Source organism: Lepidochelys kempii, chromosome 11 (genome assembly GCF_965140285.1).
Source record: "Lepidochelys kempii isolate rLepKem1 chromosome 11, rLepKem1.hap1, whole genome shotgun sequence".
Lineage (NCBI taxonomy): Eukaryota > Metazoa > Chordata > Testudines > Cheloniidae > Lepidochelys > Lepidochelys kempii.
Window position 1 is genome coordinate 79,350,240 of NC_136390.1, and position 23,681 is coordinate 79,373,920.

The window sequence follows — 23,681 nt, forward strand, 5'->3', positions numbered from 1 at the left end:
AATACTCTGCACTGATGGGGGCAGGCAATGCTAAAGAAATGGTGGGACATTTATTTTACCACCCATGGCTGCTAATTAGATATGGGTCAGTAAGCAAGCAAGGATTACCTCAGAGTTCAGAATGGAGGAAAAGACAGGGCATGCAGAAAGTTGCTTAGGCATGTTGACATTTTCCTTGGTTTTGTTACAAAGTTTCAGCTATCCTGGTTTACTAATCTCTGTCTGACAAAGTGATGTTATCAACATTTACCTCTCCCAAATGTGAATCTCCGAGAGGTCCCTTAGTTTCAGTGTGTGCTATAATAACCTTTACGCCAGGCAGAATCTGCAACAGGAAACAAATATCGTAACGTTAAAGTCATGTTCATTTTTTAAACTCACCTCTCTCGGTGAACTCAGTCGTTCGCTACTTTGACTAGAGATTAATTCTAGGCTCTCTCACTCCTCTTGTTCTCTATAAAGCGTGACTGCAAAAGTGTATGAGGTTTCTTTAACCCTAGATAAGTGAACGAGAGAGTCTGTGCTATGCCTCTGACATTACTGGGGCAGAGGCTAAGGTGGCTATAAGTCAGCACTGTACTATCCTGATTCTGGGCTGCTCCAGGAGCAGATGCAGCCCCGGGACAGGGAGGCTAAGTAAAGGCAGGATCTCCAGAGGGGTATGGAGGGTAAAGGGGCTGGGGTGAGAATCTCACATGGTGGCTTCAAATTAAAAATCCATTCAATCCCCATCCCATGCTTTTAAACTTTAAATCCATCCAACTGATTTATTTAAACTTGGTTTGTTTCTTAGATCTCATGAAATGTACAAATCAAGCAAAGTTTGAACAAAAGCAATTCAGTGATTTGGGCTGTTTGGTCATATTACCGATCAGAACATACGCAAAGATTTCTAATATGCAGTTAATCCATTACACTGAAAAGGACGTCTGGGTAGATCATACCCACCCACATGGTCAAACCAAGAGTCCTTTCCAGATTGGTAGAAACCAATTATTATTTTGTCACATGCAGAAAACAACAGATGAGTCAATTATACTCCAACTTCCAGAAAAAAATTACCTCAGGACTGAGATTAAGCGCTGAATATTTTAGCCAAAAATAACGTTTGCTGGAACATGTAAGGGGGAAAAGAAGAGAGGAAGGGTTTACAACAGAAGCTGGAACGCAAGTGTAGCTATACTGTGCCCAAGTTAAACTCCTGAAGCTTGCCTTTTAACTTGGCTAAAACAATTTATTTTTAATTTCTGGGGGCTCTATTTCTATGGCATGAAGTTCACCTCTCAACTTAGAAAAACGTATTTAACTCCCTAAGCAATTTTCGAGATAGCTATATCCAAGCAAAGAAGCTGAACACTGAGAAAACAGTTCATGAGTCAGCTTTAAAACAAAAGCCATCCACTTACCTTTCCAGACTCCATCAACGGCAAACTGTGTGGAGAACCCCGCTCCACCAAACGTACCCTGGAAAGGTAAATGGAAAATGCTTTTGCTCAGTAAAGATTTATTTGTGGTCTCACAGCGACATTTTAAAAATGGGCAAGTGAATTTACATTTATTCTCTACTAAATAATTTTGTTTTCCTTTCCTTGACCTATATTTTCTGTCAATGCCTATGCTCGGTTGCCCATGACGGTGCTCACTGGCTGTGGTAGCTGGCAGTTAATGAACCCCAGCCATCTTTGGGAACTCAGTGGTGACCACAATGCCTCCATATTGTCCTGGCCTTCTAGGAGTGCCCCAAAACACCAAAAACTCATTTCAAAAGCAATGCTAGAAATGCAACTGCATTCGCAACTGTTTCAACTAGATTCCAAAGTGCCAAGGGCACCAAATGCCAAGCCACAATATGTCTCTTTCAGTCAGATCCCATTGATATCATTTTGCTCAAATGAGGACACTGGCACCTACTGACTACAACCATTCCAGCCTCACCTAACTCAACAAAGAAGCAGCTCTCAGCTTCTTGTATGAGTGGTGGGCTCCACAGATGTTTCATCTACAGTTGTACAGATGTACATCTACAGATGTAGATGTTTCATCTACAGTTGAAACATCACCTTTCTTGAAACTCTCATGACCAAATTCAGGGATGATGTAAATGATAGTGCAAGTTAAATGTCAAGAAGAATTTAGCAAGCGAACGGGCAAACCAGGATGGAAGTAAATGCCATTGTAGCATAACCTGCACTGAGCTGGTGTGCAAGTACATGCCAAGAGGCCAACAGCTGTTGTTTTTCCTGGGTGTAGCAGGAAAAACAACAAACAGAAGGGCATAAAGAAAACAGCCCCCCACCTGCCCCCAACTCCAGGGTCCAAAATTCAATCCTGAGGCAAACAGACACCACTCCCATTGCCTAATATCAGACTCATCTCTCTATTCCAGAGGCTGAATTTGGTCTCAGACTGATCTCTCTTTGCGAGTCTACATCTGGCTCTATGATAGTATGACAGTGTGTGCCCTAGAATGAACTAGACAAGGGGAGATTAAGTTATTGCAATTTAAGATCCTTTGCTCAAATGCTGAGCTGGTTGAAGTTAGGACCACAAATACCGTTACATAATATTGACTGGTTTCAGAGTAACAGCCGTGTTAGTCTGTATTCGCAAAAAGAAAAGGAGTACTTGTGGCACCTTAGAGACTAACCAATTTATTTGAGCATGAGCTTTCGTGTAGCTCATGAAAGCTCACACTCAAATAAATTGGTTAGTCTCTAAGGTGCCACAAGTCCTCCTTTTCTTTTTGCGAATATTTTGACTGTGATCCAAACACTAAGATTTGTTTTAGTACGCAGAAATTAGAGATGATGCAAGAGGGCAGAAGAAGCGGTGGGAGGGGCAGGCTGGGACACTTCCTGGGTGGAGGGGCTGTGACAGGTGGAGGGATCAGGAGCTGACAAGCACCTTTCAGTATAAAGCACAATGTGGTGAGGATGAACAGACTTGTCTGCAGTGTTTCAGGGGTTACTGCTATGTATTATCACGTGTACCTGTCGTGTCGAAGTGCTCTCATGTCTACGTAGACTGTTGTTGGATCTGGTCCTGCAGTTCCCTAAGAAGAAAGGGGGGGGAGGAGGGGACGGACAATTTTAACATAAACCAAAAAATCTTGTTTCTCTTTTTCAAATCACCCTCTGTCTTTCACTGACACATAGTGTTGTCTCTGTTATACTGTGAGTACAGTAAAGAGCTCTTCCTACCGCCAAGTCCCACCATGCAGCTTTGGTTTTTCGTACAACTGACAAGTAAACACAGAAGCAGCTCACGTATGCACGGAAACTTTTCAAGGCACCAAATTTTATTGTGGTACTAATGCACTCCTCTAAAACAGGATCACGTACTATGCAGGCATAACCCTGTTCCCGATACTCCACTTCTATATCCAATGATATGATCCTACAAAGAACAAAACTCTTTGGTAATCAATATGTACAACCCGTCAGGCTATAACATCTTTTCTTTGTAAACTTTCAGGAGCTGAGTGCTCGGGGAGAGAGGTTATTCTTTGCTGGAGTTAGAAAGTGCCACCTTGTGAGCAATTCTGATAAGTGGTTTCTAGACCTAACAGTGAACCTGAGTCTCAGTGGATGAACCACACAAGGCACCATTTAATTCCAATAGTGCTTAAACTTGGAGCAGTTTATAAGTTTATGCTCCAACAAACTGAAAATTAGACAACTCCCCAGCTGTATCCCTCCCCTTCACCCCACACAGGGAAACACAGCATGGCATTAGGGGTCTGTTTACACTGCAGCTGGGAGGTGAGATTTCCAACCTGGGTAGACACACTTACGCTAGCTCTGCTGTGGACATGGTCGTACAGCTGGTGGGCGTGGACTCAGGCAGCCAGCCCAAGCCACGGCCCATGTCACAATGTCCACGCTGCTATTTTTGGCATGCTTGCTCAAGCAGAGCTGGCATGAGTCTATCTACCCTGGCTGGGAATCAGACCTCCCAGCTGCAGTGTAGACCCACCCTAGTACGGACCAGGATCCATAAGAAGACAACAGTTTGTAATCCGCTCAAGATTCCAGGGCTGGAACGGTAACCAGCAGCTTCCTTAGAATAATGTGCCTTAGTGCTCTGTAACAAGGTTGATAAAAAATCTTGTGTGTTGTTTTCTGTAAGTACAATGCTGCTCTGTAGCTGGGTTAAGAATGTGAACTCCATCTCTGGGAATGAACCATTAAACACTTCCTCTAAACACCTGTGCTCTATACAGTGACCTCTGCTTGCTTAACAAACAGGAATTCTTGTACTTCAGCTAGAAGTGACCTCTGTGAGCAAAATACAATTTCTTTAAAATGAAAAACTCATTTGACTAGTTTCAAGTGAACTCCCTTAACCGGGTACATGTACAGCGTGTGCAGTGAGAAAGGAGGACTTTAGGGCGTGACAAGCACACACATGCATCACTGTACCTGTTCAGCCAGCTTGCGCAGCCTGTTTGGCTGACAGAGGGACCACAAACAGAAGTGACAGAGGCCAGCGAAGTGTGAGAAACAGAGAAAAGAAAAAACACAAACAAAGAGGCACAGGAGACATGAGATACACACAATAGAACGGGAACAAAATGTCATTGTATCTTAGAACAAAAAAAAAGGAATTTCCATTTCAGATTTTTTGAAAGGACTGACATGGATTTTCTTTAAATCATTAACTGGGAAACATGCACAAATCTCACAAAGCACTGAACCTGCATGCTTACTGCTATACCTTATTTAAAAGTACTTAATGTTATTTATGGCTTCAAACGGAACCTTTAAATCAGTCTGTTAAGATAGGAAGATGTTATGTATTATTTCCATACTAAACTGTACCAAATATACTTGGCTTGGATAGCATTGATATGCACTTAAATAGAACATTGCAGAATGAAAATGTTTTGGGTTGTGGTGTTTTGGGGGGTGGGGGGAGGAACAACTTAAAAAAATCTTTTCAATACTAGTGGTCAGTGGTCAGGAAGTGCATGTTGGGTGAACTTTTCACTGTCCATACTGCACTTCTAGAAAGGTTTCTTAGAAGAGTTTAGAAATAGGAATTGTTTACATTTGTGGAGTCCTATAGGTGCTTAGGGGTTAGTCCATGTCCATAAAATAGACACTTCCATTGAAAAAAACATGGATCAGACAATCTTTTGTCTCCCACTACTTATGAATTCAGCAAGCAGATCTCTTCGTACAGGCTCTCTAAAGGATGGCTCTGTGAGGGGTACGGATTTCCAGAGGCTCTTCCCTCCTCTATTTTGCTTGCGAATATCTGCTGTGCCTTCACTTTCAGTTGTAGGGGAAAATCTCAGTGGGCCCAGATTAACCTTTCCCATTCTTACTTTGTCATTACAGATGTTGCCCAAGACTTTAAAAAAAAAGGTGTCTAAAGTTGGGCTCCTAAATCCTTATTTAGGCACTTAAAACCCTTCTACGCAATCACATTTCTACGCACTCCACTCTTGATTTTATGTATCTCTCGAGTCTTACTCTGGGATTTTCAAACAGACACAACACACGTTTGTGTCTATATGTGTGGGTAACTTATCTATTTGCTCTCCCATGTAATAAGTTCATTAAATTACTTTATTTACACCTATTTTACCTTTGTATTTAGGTCTTTTAATTAATCTCCCTTCATATGTGCAAAAAAAAGATACTGTAGCTCTTTTAAAGTGCAATTATACCGGGCACAGCATATTGAAAAGGTTTGAGGTTCTCAGTCGTAGAATAAGTGATATCATGCATGGCCCATTCTGAAGCTGAAGTCTGCTAAGAGGAAATGCTACTGGCACACAATCCAAGATCTGGAGTCTTGTCAGTTAACTTGGAGGGATTTAACACAAGAACTTCAAATGCCGCAATATTACTAGGTGCTCTCCTTATGTGGTACTGCTGTTACTATATTGATAAATCATTTCTTCTGCAGGTTGTCACCTGTCTAGCTCCTATCCGAGAAAACGTATTTATACAGGATGCAAAGTGTAGAACACCAACTTGCACTTCTGAATTCATTGGGGTTATAACATCTATTTGCAAGGATGAATTACAAGAGACTCTGCACATAAGGTTAGAGATGCAATATGGAGAGAAGGAGAAAAGAGGAGTTTGAAAAGCTGTCAGCTATAAAAATCAACAGACTACAAATATGCGTCAAACCATTTTTTAAAAAACCTTTCCCTTCTGAACGAGTTAAAGAAAGGTATTCTTTTAGGGTTAAGATTCATACAATTTTTGCTAAGGATTATTTCTCTCTTCTCGTGGGAGCATCTAGAGTAATAACATGCAAAGATGCCCAAAAGGATATAACACAGCCTGTAGCTGACATTTTAGGAAGGTGTAGTAAGAACCTGTACCGAAACGCTTCCAATGCACATTCACTGGCTGATTGCAAAGAATTTACAACTTCAGGCCCCAAACCTGAAAACAGTTATACACGTGCTTAACATTATGCATGTGATTAGTCCCACTGACTTCAGTGGGAATTCCCACGTACGTAAAGTTAAGTATGGGCATACATCTTTGGAGGAAGGGGGCTTAACACCTGACAGATTCATTGAAACTTTCTTTTATCAAAACAGAATTAATGTTTTATATTCATATAGGGGTATCTGCCACTTTACTAGACTATAACCCTTCATAGCCACATGATGCTCTGTAAGAACATGTACTGCCCTTTTCGGGAAGAGGGAGCACCATATCTCTGTGGTTGAACAGAACTAGATTTAAGTCCAGTTCAGTTAGCCAAAAAAAAGGGTAGCTGTGACTGAAGTACCAAACCACCAAAACAAGACACCACTCAATGCAATCCTCCCGACTCTAGGAATGCTGGGCTGTGCATTTTAAAGGCCTATCCATTGTGTCTCTGATTATCCTTTTTCCTGGAAAAAGTCTGTTGTCTTTGAATGTGCCACACTAATACTTTGCCCTGAAAAACATACCGTAAGCCAGATGGCATGCAAAGAAAATTGTAGAGCTTGTCAACATGACAGTCTCTTTAACATGCAATTTCTTATCTGAAGAACTCTCCAATTTGCTCCATATATACATAAGCCAGTATCAAAATGCAAAGTTTAAATCATACTCCCACAGAGCTAGAATGATATTGCTTGGAATATTTATGATGCACAGCCATAGCAACATACATATTTATCTTAGTACCGTTCGTTCATAGCGGACAATGTCATAATACATCTTTTTGCACTGATTAAAAGCTAACTCAGTTGGCCATCCACCACTGCAGAAGGGCAAGACTGACATACTCAAAATCCCCCATTCCAGCCATGCAAAAAAAAGAAAAAAGAAAAAACCTTCAGAATTTATTTCAGTGATTTAGTAGGAGGAAGGCACACAGGGAGTGTGTGGTTTAGAACAAACCACTGATAAAATTTAATAGAAAAAATATATTCTAGACACAGTTGTATTTAATTTTTCTAATCAAGTTCTCTGATATGCATCAGCTGAAGGGAAGGAATATAATCCAATCTCACCTGCAAGCAAATCGCTACGTTGACCCTGCAGCCAAATGTGGTGCTCACTGAACGTGCAGAGAGGCCCAGGTCTTTGAATAATTTAGAGAAGGACTGTGTTAGTGCAATCCTTGGTCTCTCTTCTGCCACCACCATACATGTTCGTACACAGGACAGGTTAACTCCCTTCATCTGTTGGAGAGGGTGTTTGAAAGAAGACAGGGAGAAAACACAATACCTCATGACACAGAAATTAGCAATTTCAGGAGACTCCTACTTCTGCAGTTGGATTAAGGGATAGACTGACTTTAGAAATGTCAGGAAAGATTGTGTATACTGGAGAAGGGACCTCGGAAATGTAGTACATACTATTAATATATACTTATGCTTAAAAATATAATATCTAATCAATAACCTCTCCCCTTTCGTTGTGATCCCTTTAAAAACGAAGACTACCAGGCAAAGGGAAGTCTACTACTTGTCAGCCAGGTTAATGGTAATGATTTTTTTGGCATTAGCAGTAAGAATGAACGAAGATAGTAACCTCTGAAGATAGCAACTATAATAGGTACCCACTTCTGGGTCTTTGCTTCTGCATGTTTCCAGCTTAGGAAAAGTCCCCAACTACAATTCTGAGTAGTAAAATCACTGCTTCAGTGTGAGCTCTTCTGCCACTGAAATAGACCCGAGTTCCTTTTCAATCAAATTATGGGTCTCAGAACAGAAATCTTCCCCTCAAACATAGAAGGGAAAAAGGGTGCTGTAGATGAACATAGAACTACAGTATAATTACCACCTTTAGAGAAAAAGATTGAGAGATAGCTTATTTATTCTTCCCTTAAAAGTACAAAATAATGGATTTTTTATTGTATACTAAAAACCTCCAGAAAGATCTTGCCAAGCAAAAAATATGCAACGATAAATGGTTACCCAGTGCATTAAGATGAGTTCTGCTAACAGGTAACCATCAGAAATGCAGTGGGTGATTTATTTGGGATACTGCTCAAATTGATGTGTTGGTGTAAACTGCAACAAAAATTTGGATTGATTTTCAAGGGCTTGTGTGTCCACCCAAACGGATGCTTTTGTACATTTAGCTTAAGGAAAAGAACTTTTAGGATTGTGATGATCGACTAAGGTGAAATTCTGACAGCACCTTGGAATTTGGGAGGTATAACACGCCTGTAGGGCTCTGCTGCCTGATTTGTCATATGCTAGCTTAGCTCAGCTCACTGTTACCCACTTCCATATTTGAAAATTGAGATCCCTGAGCTCAGGTCGCTCAAAAAGAGGCTTTGTCAGCTGAGGGTGAGTACAGTGTTACTCCATGGCACAGGTGCCTCAGAAGTGGGAACAGGATGGGAGTTTTTAAAAAACAATAAGCCCTTAATGAACCAGCTCACTCCAAGCTGCACAAGCTGCCATCCTTTCTATATGCTCACTGGATGCTGAAACTGCTGCCCAATGAATCTAAAGGGAAGAGATCTGTAAACCAGACAAAATATAAAATGTTATCAGTCTGTGTGGGATATACACAGACCTTCACAAAAGTGGTATCGCACCAAAAACCTATGTTACTTGTAACTGATAGGAAGTTGCAGGTTTCAACTGGTAAGCTTTTGTTCTTGCCAATTGCCAAAATTTAGAGCTATGTTCTGGGTCAGAGTACAATTTATTATGTCCATTCTGGTCTTTGTGTCTGTGTGGCAACAGCTAATGGACAACTTAATGGTTCAGAACTTTTGGTGTGGAGAATTCTGACATAGGAAAAGAAGGGACTGACAAATGGGTGGCAGGATTCTGTTTTATTTTTGGCTTTCATTTTTCAGAAAGAACGAGTTCACTGAACCTGCAGAGTATTTTCCTCAAAATTTCAAAAATACAAATACCGTGTTACTTGAGATCAAGCATGGAAACACCAAATCCAAAATGTGATTTTTTTTTTCTGAAATTTGTGAGCAAGTGACAACTTCCTGCAATTTCAACTATAGCATTTGCCAAGAAGCAAACCATAATCAAGGGCTTTCAGAGATTCCGTGAAGGAGCTCATTTTTCAGCTGATGACCTACAACAAACTAAAAGCATTAATGAGAGATTACATTACATTACATTAGTACATTAGTATATGCAGAAACAATGTCCACTTACCCGAAGAACATCTGTCTGTGTTCCCAGGCCTTTGGTGCACATCTCCATGACCGAGTAAGAACAGAAGGTGACCCGCACTTTGTACTGACTGACAGCAGACAACCACAAAGACACATTGCTCTCCAGTTCAAGAGGAGGGACCAAAATAGACTGATGTCCTGAGTATACACTATCCGCCACCCAAAAGAGAGAGAAACACACCGATAAAGTACACTTCAACTATGCTGAACAGGCATCATGCCAAAAGTGAGGAGGCATGGAAAGACCGAGATAAAGCAGACCAATAGCAGAGCTAAGTACCCAGAGCGCCTGCTTAAAACTCAGTCAGCCCTCCATACAAAGCAAGCATCCAGGCATCCCACTGGGGTTTGCAGAGCGACAGCTTGGGTCAGAGCTAAGGGAAGTCTGCCCTCCAATATAATGAAGTTTGATTTTAATTTACAAAAGCCAAATAAAGTGATTCAAAGTGTAAAGAGGGATTAAATTTCAGGGAGCGTATACGCACCCTCAGTAAATCATACCAAAGGGCTGAGGACAAGTAGACTCTCACCTTGTGCACTTCGTCTGCTCCTGGACCCCTCAAACTCATGATCCCATATTGTCCCTCACCCATTTTCAAATGGAGCCCTCCACTACCTTCCCAGGCCTCCCATAGAACCTCCAAGTTAAAGCCATCCAAAGAGTCACCCCACAGCTGGGTGGTCAGCCTCAGCCTCAATGCTCTGCTGTGGTCCACATCCCACCTCCTCCTCAGCCAGAGATCTGCTGTGGGCTCCACCTCACTAGTCTCTGTTGGAGGCATAAACCACCTCCCACACTGCTTTCTGAGCAGAGGAAGAGGAGAGATGTAGCAGTTGGCGGAGGCTGTTCTCCCAGAGGAGCCAGTGGGCAGTGCATGAAGCAGGAATACGGGGCAGGAGGGGACTCAACCCAGCCTCTCCACCTGTGAGAATAAGCCACCCACCCCCTAGAGGTCTCAAAGTCTCGGAAATGAGTCTATTCCCAGGTTACATCCATCGGGGAACTGGCCACTTTCCTCACTGTTAATATCAGTGTAAGACAAAAACAGAATCCAGCATGCTAAATTTGCCTTCAGTGGAAGGTTTTATATATACACACAAGCTACATGAGAAAAATTAAAGTGTTATACACAAGATAATTTTTCTGATTGTAGGACAAAAGGTAGGCGATAAAGAAATACTCCAAACTTCACTGAAAAAAGAAAGGTAGCCAGTAAACACTGCTTGCTAAATGTATTTCAGAATGAGACAACAATAAGGAGGAGTCCTTTTGAGGAGGACTTGAACTTATTTTCATGATGCTGAAAAACTAACGAGGGAAGCAATGCCAGTTTAAACATTTCACTAGACAGCATGTTAAAAAAATAAAACTTGCAATTAACAAAAAAATTCTCTATTGATAATTTAACAAATAATTACAGCACATGATGGATCCAGAATGTGAGACAACAGAGAGGTTGAAGAACTCATCAAGATTTTACGACCAGCCTTATTTCTACCCATCATGCATGTACATTTAACCCCACTCTTACTAGATACCCTCTGATTTTCCCTTGACAGAAAAGTCAAATATCTTTATCTTTCTTTTATCTTCTATCTTATTCGTTATAAAATACGAATGCTGGCCTATTACAAAAAGGGTTTTGTCACTAGCTACCCACAGAAGATTTTAGTACTACTGTTCCCACAGTAGTTACTATTCCTCATAAATTCAACTGCCTTTCACATATTTGTTAGATAAATGTATAATGTTGTTAGAGAATCAGTCTTCCAGAAAATGCACTAAGTGGTTCCTAATAGGTCAACTGGATCTTTGGTTGACCGTAGATCCATTTACCTTTCAATGTCAATGAAAGTTTTATTGTGTTCTCCCCAGCAGGTGCCCTGGATCTCTCAGCTTCTAATGAACAGAGTCTATGTTCATATCAAAGATTTTAATTTAGAATCTGGTTAACAGTTAGCAGATAGGAATGGAAAGCAAGAGAGAGTTTGAATTAGTTCCAACTTTATTTTTTTAATATAGTTTGTTAATTTTGAAATGACAGATGTATGTCTGTGTGATGCTACACTGGTAAATACGGTCTTAAATCAATTAGTGTCAAGGGAATAAAGGAACAACCCTTTCAGTGGCACACTGAAAAACAGGCTCAGAAGAGTATTGTTCAGAGTGTTCCAGCTTCCCAAGTGTGCATTCAGTGGGTGACCATGTTCCCTGCCAGGCTCGCCCCTTCAAAAACTTTTGGCTTGTCAATGGCCAGTACTACAAAGAGGTTTGGGTTTTTTAAATAGCCCTTCTGTATTCTGTTTCTGGATCAATTCTGTACTCCAAATAGATTAAAAAAAACAATAATGCTGCATTCAGAAAGAGCAACCTAGCTTTGCATGCAGTCCGGCAGGGCTTACGTAACGTGAGAAAGCACCTCCGATACGCAAGTCCCCTTTCTTTAAAAAACGCACACCAGTAAAGAACACAGACTGTCTGATTTTATTTAACTGTATTTTGAAACAATGCTTTTTTCCCCGCCCTTGCTGAAACTATAAGATGTTCTCAAGATCTAAATTAAATTTATTCTCCTTCCCCCACTGTTTCCGCACCATCTAAAACGCAGGGTACCTGACTTATTGCAATGGTCTCGATTTTCAATCTTTGTTTAATTAAACCTCTTGTATTCCATTTATGTATTGATTCATTAACTATCTAAAAAGTGAAAGCATTCCACAGCAGAGGGCGGATCATACCCAACCAAAAACAAAGTAATTAGCTTAACTCAATTTAAAATGAATTAGGTAACGAGACACGAACAATTGTACAACAGTACTGGATGTGTTGAATTTTAGTGATTTTACTATCTGAGCCAAACACTTCCCCTTGCATTTTAGGACATGTTAAATTGCTTGCTTCTAATTACATTGTTATTTATTACTGTATAATGCCAATCTGGTGTTGGGTGCTTTATGTACATGTATCAAGTTAGGGCCCCTGCCTCCAAGAGACTTTTGGAGAGGTTTATTTGATCTAGATCAGCTGTTTTCAACCCAAAGGCCCCATGCGGCACAATTAGCACACAGCTGCAGCCTAGCTGTGTGCTAAAGGCCGCTGGGCCACAAGGGGTCTGGGTTCCCGGCTGCCTGGCACAGCGGGGTCAGGGCGGCCAGCCAGCCCTTTCAGAGGATCCAGGGGCTTCCCCATGAGGGCCGGGCTGCCCTGCTGCATGGCCAGGTCCAGGGTCCCTGCCACCTGGCCACCTGCCCAGGGCCCCACTCCTGGTCCCACTCTGTGGAGGGGTCTCTGAACGGGAGGTGCTGGGCATAGGGGTCTGTGGGGAGGGGCAATGTGGGTCTCAACCTGAGGCCCAGGTAACACATTGTGGGTTGCATACGATAAACAGGTTGAGGACCACTGATCTAGATGAAACCAATACTGAAATCCTCTCTCTCGTACTTGAAATCCAAGTAACCCGTATTTACAAACAACAACATTTCTTCTCGCCTACAAAACAAATGATTTTGGGTCTCAGAAAGTTGCCAGATAACCAGACGTAAAAAGTACCATAATAGTGACTGCAAACAGAGCAGGCAGACAGAAAACAGAAAAGCCAGGAAGCCCCAGGTAAGTATAAGGTTTAAATACTGTACCTGCAGAGGCACCATAGTGCAAACCCGAGGCCACAGTAAGGGTCAAGGCAGATGGCGATCTGTCGTGAAGGGTAGAGTTCACACTGTAGCTTGACAGAGCGACACAAGGCACTTGTAGCTGCATGTGACATCTGGAGAAGGAAAACAGGCTCATGAAAGGCTCATGGACTTTAGGACATTTTTACATGTTTCAACACACTTGGGAAGACTGGGGGTAGAGGCCATGATGCTGGCCAGGATTTTGCAGTCAGTGTGAATAAGGGAAGCCATGTTCAGCATCATGTAACCCCTTCAGGAAAGGTGCACGTGTCAGTAATGTACATCTTCAGATATCCAGGGCGTCCTCCAGCAAGCCCAGGGAAGACCAGAGTTGACATTCCTGAAAAGTCTAAAGTACAAAACAGAGAAATTTTTTTAACCCCCCGGCCCCATAAGCCCTCTGTATGCATCCTACAGGAACAGAAAGGTACAAGCCCTGTGTTTCCTAAGATATTTTGAGGGTCATCTTTAAGTGATTTGCCTGTAGTTGAACAGCATTTCTGTGGTGGTTGAGAACAGGATTCTTTACTCCCAGTCAAGCCCCTTAACTTCAGGGCTATCCCTTCTCTGACCATGTCTATGCTACAAACTTATGTCGATGCAAGTTACGTCGGCATAGAGCCATTGCAGTCAGTACATCACTTGTTCGCGTGCGCACCTGGCTCCTTGTGTTGGCGGTGTACGTGCTCAGCAGGAGTGCTTGTTTCGATGTGCAGTGCAGAGCACCATGGGTAGATTAGCACCCTATCACAGGGTGCCATCCCTGCAATGGAAAATGTATCTATACACTTACCTGAGGTTCCTTCTCCTGTGTTGGGCTTGTCTGTGCTCAACTGGCTGGACTAAAAAAAACAGGTCCTGGCTCACTATGCAGCTGGACCCCCAACTGCCTGTCCCCCCATCTTCTTCCTCCTTGTCCACCTCTTCCTCCTTGCTGTTCATGGCAGGGACCTGTGACTTGGGCTTTTGGAGGTATCCACTGTGGTGTGTATGGGTGGGAGGTCTCCACTGAGTATGGCATGCGCCTCTTTGTAGAAATGTCAGGTCTGCGGCTCAGCACCGATTCTTGGCCTCCTTGGACTTTTGGTGTGCTTGCTGCAGCTCCTTAGCTTTCATGCACAGTCTCTTCTCCCCACTGGTCCAGGAGATCCAGTATCAGGATCCAGTATCAGGATCCAGGATCCAGTATCAGAGATCCAGGAGTGTGGTGCCAGCAAGGTCAGCTGGGCAGTTGCACTTAAAAGAGAGCTGCTCAGTGTGCTCACCAAGTCAGGCAATCAGGAAAAGGAATTTCAAAAATTCACAACGCTTTAAATGGTGGGTGGTGGCAATGGGGGGCTTCTGGTCTATGTGACCCCAGGCAGTGGAGTTCACAATGGTGACCAGAGTGGGGCACTGTGGGACAGCTGCTAGAGGATTATGAGGGTTGACTTGGTAACAAGTGTCCATGCTTGTGCTGTGTTGACCTCAGTACATCAACCATGGCTCAATATTGCTCAGGGAAGTGGTGTCTCTATGTTGGTGTAAAAGAGCTCTTACATCAGTGCAAGACAAAGTTAAGTGTGGACACATGCACGACTAGACTGACGCAAGACAGTTGACAACAACGTAACTTTGCAATGTAGACCAGGCCTTCTCCTCTTCTCTTAAGTCTCACCAATTCCCCAGCTATAACCGTCATTAACTGAATATTTCTAAAAAGAGTCATAGATATTAAGGTCAGAAGGGACCATTATGATCATCTAGTCTGACCTCCTGCACCACGCAGGCCACAGAATCTCACCCACCCACTCCTGCGATAAACCTCTCACCTATGTCTGAGCTACTGAAGTCCTCAAATCGTGGTTTAAAAACTTCAAGGAGCAGAGAATCCTCCAGCAAGTGACCTGTGCCCCATGCTACAGGCGAAAAAGGCGAAAAACCTCTAGGGCCTCTTCCAATCTGCCCTGGAGGAAAATTCCTTCCCGAGCCCAAATATGGCGATCAGCTGAACCCTGAGCATATGGGCAAGATTCATCAGCCAGATAACCAGGAAAGAATTCTCTGTAGTAACTCAGATCCCACCCCATCTAACATCCCATCACAGGCCATTGGGCCTATTTACCATGAATAAAGATCAATTAATTGCCAAAATCATGTTAACCCATCATACTATCTCCTCCATAAACTTATTGAGTTTATCTTAAAGCCAGATAGGTCTTTTGCTCCCACTGCTTCCCTTGGAAGGCTATTCCAAAATTCTGATGGTTAGAAAACTTCATCTAATTTCAAGTCTAAACTTCCCGATGACCAGTTTATATCCATTTGTTCTTGTGTCCACATTGGTACTGACCTTAAATAATTCCTCTCCCTCTCCAGTATTTATCCCTCTGATATATTATCTCCCCTCAACCTTCTTTTGGTTAGGCTAAAGAAGCCAAGCTCTTTGAGTCTCCTTTCATAAGACAGGTTTTCCATTCCTCAGATCATCCGAGTAGCCCTTCTCTGTACCTGTTCCAGTTTGAATTCATCCTTCTTAAACATGGGAGACCAGAACTGCATACAGTATTGCAGGTGAGGTCTCACCAGTGCCTTGCATAACGGTACTAAAACCTCCTTATCTCTACTGGAAATACCTCGCCTGATGCATCCCAAGACCGCATTAGCTTTCTTCACGGCCATATCACATTGGCGGCTCATAATCATCCTATGATCAACCAATACTCCAAGGTCCTTCTCCTCCGCCGTTACTTCTAATTGATGCGTCCCCAGCTTATAACTAAAATTCTTGTTATTACTCCCTAAATGCATGACCTTACACTTCTCACTATTAAATTTCATCCTATTACTATTACTCCAGTTTACAAGGTCATCCAAATCTTCCTGTATGATATCCCGGTCTCTCGCTAAATTGGCAATACCTCCCAGCTTTGTATCATCCGCAAACTTTATTAGCACACTCCCACTTTTTGTGCCGAGGTCAGTAATAAAAAGATTAAATAAGATTGGTCCCAAAACTGATCCCTGAAGAACTCCACTGGTAACCTCCCTCCAGCCTGACAGTTCACCTTTCAGTAGGACCCGCTGTAGTCTCCCTGTTGACCCGTATCCACCTTTCAATTTTCATATTGATCCCCATCTTTTCCAATTTAGCTAATAATTCCCCATGTGGCACAGTATCAAACGCCTTACTGAAATCTAGGTAAATTAGATCCACTGTGTTTCTTTTGTCTAAAAAATCTGTTACTCTCTCAAAGAAGGAGATCAGGTTGGTTTGGCACGATCTACCTTTTGTAAAACCATGTTGTATTTTGTCCCATTTACCATTGACCTCAATGTCCTTAACTACTTTCTCCTTCAAAATTTTTTCCAAGACCTTGCATACTACAGATGTCAAACTGACAGGCCTGTAGTTACCCGGATCACTTTTTTTCCCTTTTGTAAAAATAGGAACTATGTTAGCAATTCTCCAATCATACGGTACAACCCCTGAGTTTACAGATTCATTAAAAATTCTTGCTCATGGGCTTGCAATTTCATGTGCTAATTCCTTTAATATTCTTGGATGAAGATTATCTGGGCCCCCTGATTTAGTCCCATTAAGCTGTTTGAGTTTCGCTTCTACCTCAAATATGGTAATGTCTACCTCCATATCCTCATTCCCATTTGTCATGCTACCATTATCCCATAGATACTCATTAGCCTTATTAAAGACTGAGGCAAAGTATTTGCTTAGATATTAGGCCATGCTTAGATTATCCTTAGCCTCCACTCCATCCTCAGTGTTTAGCGGTCCCACTTCTTCTTTCTTTGTTTTCTTCTTATTTATATGGCTATAGAACCTTTTACTATTGGTTTTAATTCCCTTTGCAAGGTCCAACTCTACTTGACTTTTAGCCTGTCTCACTTTATCCCTACATGGTCTGACCTCCATAAGGTAGCTTTCCTTGCTGATCCCTCCCTTCTTCCACTCCCTGTATGCTTTCTGCTTTTTCTTAATCACCTCTCTGAGATGCTTGCTCATCCTGCTTGGTCTACAACTCCTGCCTATGATTTTTTTCCCCTTTCTTGGGATGCAGGCTTCCGATAGCTTCTGCAGCTTTGACTTGAAGTAATCCCAGGCCTCCTCTGCCTTTAGATCCACAAGTTCTTCAGTCCAATCCACTTCCCTAACTAATTTCCTTAATTTTTGAAAGTCAGCCCTTTTTCAAAAACCCTAGTTGCAGATTTACTTTTGTTTATCCTTCTGTTCAGTTTGAACTGAATTAGCTCATGATCACTTGAACCAAGATTGTCCCCGACAACCATTTCTTCTATGAGGTCCTCGCTACTCACCAAATCCAAATCTAAAATGGCATCCCCTCTTGCCAGTTCAGCAACTACTTGATGAAGAAATCCATCAGCTATCGCATCTAGGAAAATCTGAGCCCTATTATTATTACTAGCACTCGTCCTCCAGTCTATATCTGGGAAGTTAAAGTCTCCCATGATCATGCAATGTCCATTAGTATTTACTTCATTAAAAACAGTAAAGAGGTCTCGATCCATATCCAGATTAGATCCCGGCGGTCTATAGCCCACCCCAAGCACTATCCCAGGGGAGAATCTAGTAGTTTTCTTCCCCAATGTACTTTCTGCCCAGACGGACTCTATCTTATCCATTCCATTGCTTCTTATTTCTTTACATTCTACCTCATCCTTGATCTACAATGCTACTCCACCACCTTTGCCTTTATTTCGGTCTTTCCTAAACAGCACAGACCCTTCAACACCCGTACTCCAGTCACGACGACTCTTCCACCCTGTTTCTGTTCTCCCTAGAATATCTGGTTTCACTTCCTGCACCGGTAGGTCTAGTTCCTCCATTTCGTTACCTCGGCTCCTCGCACTGGTGTACAAACATCTTCATTCCTGCTGTTTGGCCTCGCTCGCGTTCTGTACCCGATTGGGCACGGTCATTCTACAGCCAGTATGACCTATTAGACTGGTATCCACACTGCCCTTCCTCCTACCCACGGCTGTATCCTTTCTTACTTTGTTTTCTTCCCTCTCAATGCTAAAATCCGGCGTGGGGATTACCTGGACATCTCCCAACCATCTCCCCCAAATTCCTAGTTTAAAGCTCTCAATCAGTTGTGCCATCCTCCATCCTAGAAGTCTATTTCCTTCCCTACTCAGATGAAGTCCATCCCGAGAGAACTGTCCTCTGTCCATGAATGCCTCCCAGTGGCCATACATCCCAAAGCCCTCCTTATAGCACCACTGCCTGAGCCATCTGTTGACAGTCATAATCTTGTCACACCTTTGTTGCCCTTCTCTAGGAACAGGCAGAATCCCACTAAAGATCATCTGAGCCTCAATTTCCTTAAGCATCTTCCCCAGCCTAGCATAATCTCCCTTGATACGTTCCAGCGAGAATCTACCGGTATCATCTGTTCCCACATGAAGGATAATTAGGGGATTCTTTCCTGCTCTCTTTAGGATCCTTTTCAACCTCAGGTCTACATCACGTATCTTAGCACCTGGAAGACAGCACACCCTTCTATTCTCTGGTTCAGCTCTGGTTACAGGCCTGTCTATTCCTCTCAGTAAAGAGTCCCCGATCACGTAGACCTGCCTTTTCCTGGTGACGGTGCTATTCTCCAGTCTATCCCCTGTTCCCTCTGCCTGCAAGTTCTTTCCATTCCTGTTCTCCCTTGTAATCCTCTTCAACCCATCCTGTATCCTCCTGGGGCTCATATTTGCTGTAGAACAGGAGTACTTGTGGCACCTTAGAGACTAAAATTTATTTCTAGACAGCTGTGTCTGACATTTCTACATCAGAAATCTGGATTGCAATGTGAGATTTGAAATATGCTTACATTAAAACATCTCTCTCACCATTTTTAGGCTTCTTCCCAGGTTGAGTTGAATGGAATAAAGAATATGAAAAGATTTCAGGGAAGAAACCAGTTAAGACAATCATCTCAATTCAATTAATATACCTTCACTCCTGCTAATATGCCAGTTGTAGACACACTGAAGTCCAAATAGGCCAACATATCCGGGGATGGAGGTCTAAAAATATTAGCCACCTTCTTTTTAGGTATATCATCTATTTAAAATACACAAAGGCAATACAATTACACATTATTATTTTGGAAAAGGTAGAGCAGGATAATAAAACCTTTAAAACATTGGAATATTAGGTTATTCATGGTTTATGGATTGACATGAAGCCACAATACAAGAGACTCAACACCAATCCAGCTAGCCAACTGTGCTAACAAGATAAGTAATTTACGGGTCTCGAGGCTAACTGACATCCTTGCAAAGACAGCCAGTTATGCTAACAGCCTTAAATCATATTGGAAAAGCCATGATGTATCTTTTTAGTTATCCACGCTTCCTTGCATATCCAAATTAAAATCTTATTATATTAGCAGCAAGTAGTTAGACATCTGGTACCTGTATCCAAAATGGTGGGCCATGTTTTAATATCTACAGCTGTGGCAGCTTCCTTGGACTTCAGCAGTTTCATTATTCCTTGTGTTGTAAGGATACATGCAGACTTACTGACCTGTACAAAGTACAACATTCAAAAAGTTAAAACTGATGAATGGATGCTCTTGTGCTTTAATATCCACTCAAGTCAGTCCAACCTGAAGGAGTTCATTATAAAAAAAAGTTATAAATGAAGAAAAAGAAAATGGTGATAATGGAAAACAAGTTTTAAACCAGTTTAATGAAACATGTATTGACTCTGGGTCAGCGGGTCACAGCACAAAATTTTTCAGAAATTCAGCTTATTTTATATTTACTGTACCATGATGCATGGGCAATTTTTTACTTATTAGATCAACAGTTTTAAACAAAACAAAAACAATACACAAAGGATTCTCTCATACCTCTACAATCATCTTGACAGTGGGCAGAGTAGTAGCAAGATTTTGTGGATGAGGGGGTCGAACTGTTATAGGTGTACAGCCGGCATATAAACAGCCATAGAAAGTTGCTATTAGGTCTACTCCTGTTAAGGACAAAAACTAGTTTTAATTTCACAAATCATCATAATCTCTCATACCAATTCCAAAAAATATCCTCACTACATTTTAAGAATTAAAAGACTATACAAGATATTTGTTATAAAAGGTTAATCTAAACCAGTGCCCTGCCTCTGGAAGTAGCCCGTCCTCGGGGTTTTGAGTTTTTTGCATTTAAATATAGTACATTTGAAGTAATTATTTAAGCTCTTCAGATAAGAAGATCTGTTGAAATACATTTAGACAAATGTCCAGTTTTGCGTGCCACCTTTTAAGAAAAATTTGGACAAACTGGAGAGAATCCAGCAGAGAACAAAAATAATCAAAGGTTTAGAAAACCTGATCTGTGAGGAAAGGTTAAAGAACTGGACATGTTTAGTCTTGAGAAAAGAAGATTGAGGGGGGACCTAATAACAATCTTCAAACATGTTAAGGGCTGTTCCAAAGAGCATGGTGATAATTGGTCTCCATATCCACTGAAGATAGTACAAGAAGAAATCAGCTCGATCTGCAGAAAGAAAGATTTAGGTTCATTATTAGGAAAAACTTTCTACCCATAAGGGCAGATAAGTACCGGGACAGGTGACCAAGGGAGGATGTGGAACCCCTGTCACTGGAGGTTTTTAAGAACAGGTTGGACAAACACCTGTCAGGGATGGTCTAGGTACATTTGGTGGACTAGCTGACCTGTTGAGATCCCTTCAAGTCCTACATTTCTCCAATTCTCTAATTAATACATTCCATGAAGTTTGAGACAGTGTGGTAGGTTATAAAGTGGACAATCCGATCTTTCAGAATAATATATATTTGTCTTTCATAAGTTAACATTATGCAGTCTCTAAACTACCCTATTTGCAGATATACACACTCCTGTTCTACATTTACAAACATGCATGAGTGACACAGAGACCAAACATGAACTCATTCTAGAGATGGTCACTTCCTGTTAGGACACAGGTGCATTTGTGGCTCAGCACTGCCCTCTACTGTATCTATTCTGTGAATGCACACACCATTTCACTCTTTGGAACCGAGAATCCGGTACCTTTCATGTGATCTAAATTCATTCCCTACTCACTTCCCAATGGCCTGGTATTGCACAACTGTCCAGATACATTCCATCTGACCTTCATAGATTTGATAAATTTATCCTGCCAACTGGAGAATCGGCTTAGCAGAAAAAGCAGTGAAGCGAAGAAGCCTTCCTCTTAACAATTACATGCTGGTCACTCTGAGATGAATTACCAAATTAAATGGCTGTGGGATTGTTCAAGCATAGAAATGCTTACATTCCTTTCCCCACAATTGATTACTTTACAGTATCTGCCATCTCTATTCCCTTACCTGGAGGATAAACTAAAGCGACATGGTCTCCGACATTCAGTCGTCCCTTCTCCATCAGTGCAGCTGCCACCCTCTCTGCTTTCTTGTGCAGTTGTACACATGATGCCGTGCTAGCTACTGTGCCCTATATAATACAAATGTGACTTAGGAAAACTTGGCAGGAAATATATTTTGACACTGAGTAAAATAAATAGCCTTAGATCTAACATTTCATTACAATTATGGTTTTAGCACTGTACTGGATAGAATTAAAGACTTATTGAAACAACATTAGGATGGCAGAATTCAGTTAGTTTTCACAATTTTGACAGCTAATACAGGTATTTTAAAGTTTTTTATTTTTATCAATTTTAATTTTCACAGTTGTGCAAAATTATGGGTTAAAAGCATTTTCCGCCCAATTTATATAGATTTAATTTTATCAGGGAGTCAGCTAAGGGTGGGGGTGGGGCGGCAATTATTTATTGACAATAGACACCGATTCGAAAAGCTTTATAACCATTGAAACACAAATTGTCAACCACATCTCAAAATATTAAGCCTTAAATCAAACTTTAATAAGTACTCAAGCAACATTTTTCTGACTTTGCCAACATGTAAATGTCACTGATGATCGATGGAGATGTGTTTTAATCAGTTTACATGTGCACAGTGAAATCTGCGTTTATGGACGTTTTCCAGTAAAAATTGAACCCTGCCAAGCCTAACTATATTCAAACACTTTAGCAGCTCGGAAACTGGGCCAACTGCACCAAAAACTCTTAAAACGCACACAGAACTGGCTGTGCTGTAGTCCACGTATTTACAAGTCGCCAGTGTTATACATATCAGATAATGAAGATACTCTGGTACAAGTTCTAAATTTGCCTTTCCACACAAATTTTATAGCTTAAACCCATCTTTGTTATTTGAAACCAAGATGATGAAAATGGAGCATACTTTTCTGATTCTGCCAGTAAAATGATTCATTATAGCAGAAAACAAAAGAATTTAAGGCATTATTTCACCTTCAGTGTCTTGTTCAAACAAGTCTGTACAGCGGGCAATACAGAAAATCCTCTATAGTCCTTACAATGTTAATTTACTCTCCTTTCCCTCCACCCACTTCTTGTTCCATTCCCTGCCTCACAACCAATTACCTTATCTAGACACTATTTAAAGGCTTGTCACCTTTACAGTTAGACTTTCCCCCACTACTTTAACTGTCTTAGTCAAAGTTTATTTTATTCTTAATTCAGTGCTTACCTCTTACATTTCCGATACCTATATTTGCACTTCCTAATTTAATGCCCTTTGCTTTAAATTTCTCTTCATTAATGATATTGTTCTGTACTGCACAGTAGACAGTAATACCAGGCCCGCACAGGAAGCACCAGTAAACATTCCTAGCTAGCAAAGCAGGTAACCAGGAGTCCCGAGGAGCTCTGCTACTGAACACGGCAGTTGACTTTCAGGTCAGTGAAGAAAAAAAAAAATTCATTTCTGGGGGTAACAATTCAGTGTGGAGGTTTCCTGGACTGCAGTAGGATAGTCTGCAGCCTTGGGGAACATTTTAGAGAAGTGGTTGTCGAAGCCCTGCAGTCCCAACAGTGAGGAAATTTGGTTTTGGATTAGGACACAGGACAGAATATGCTGATACAGCATTCATCAGCTCGCCCACAAGGCCCCCCTACCCCACCAACATTTAAGCCTCTCAAAGACTGACTTTTGCCCTGCTGCCTAGGTTAACCTAGATAACTTGTACAAACATGCTTCTTTGCCGCTCCTCTTCTGCGAGCCATTTCTTTGTCTGCTCCTAGGCAGTGAGCTCTTCAGGCCCAAGCACTCCCACAATCACATCGAACACCAGATCGGAAATGTCTGGTGAGAGGTATGGTGTGGGGCTGCCAGGACAGATTAACATTGCTTGGCCCAAGCTGAAGCGACCACAATGACTCAGGTCTTGTCCTCTTTCACGTTCCTGACCGGTGGGTAGTGAGAGAGTCACTGGAAAAGCACACAGCAGAACTCTGAACGGTAACTGAATTTCCGTCCCTC

General features: G+C 41.8%; 1 protein-coding gene across 13 annotated transcripts in view; it reads right to left on the bottom strand.

The window, feature by feature from the left end:
• Nucleotides 1-23,681, bottom strand: part of DIP2A (DIP2 acetate--CoA ligase A) — a 248,545-nt gene that overhangs the window by 17,333 nt on the left and 207,531 nt on the right. For 7 of the 13 annotated variants that reach the window (XM_073306935.1, XM_073306938.1, XM_073306937.1 and 4 more), the window contains 11 exons: nt 21,645-21,768; nt 20,166-20,287; nt 19,726-19,837; nt 19,263-19,372; nt 13,261-13,391; nt 9,605-9,773; nt 7,478-7,648; nt 4,422-4,451; nt 2,991-3,052; nt 1,407-1,464; nt 251-325 (listed from right to left, as the gene is read on the bottom strand). In XM_073306935.1, coding sequence (XP_073163036.1) covers nt 251-325; nt 1,407-1,464; nt 2,991-3,052; nt 4,422-4,451; nt 7,478-7,648; nt 9,605-9,773; nt 13,261-13,391; nt 19,263-19,372; nt 19,726-19,837; nt 20,166-20,287; nt 21,645-21,768 — 1,164 coding nt within the window. The other 6 variants (XM_073306941.1, XM_073306934.1, XM_073306942.1 and 3 more) reach the window with 6 other exon arrangements.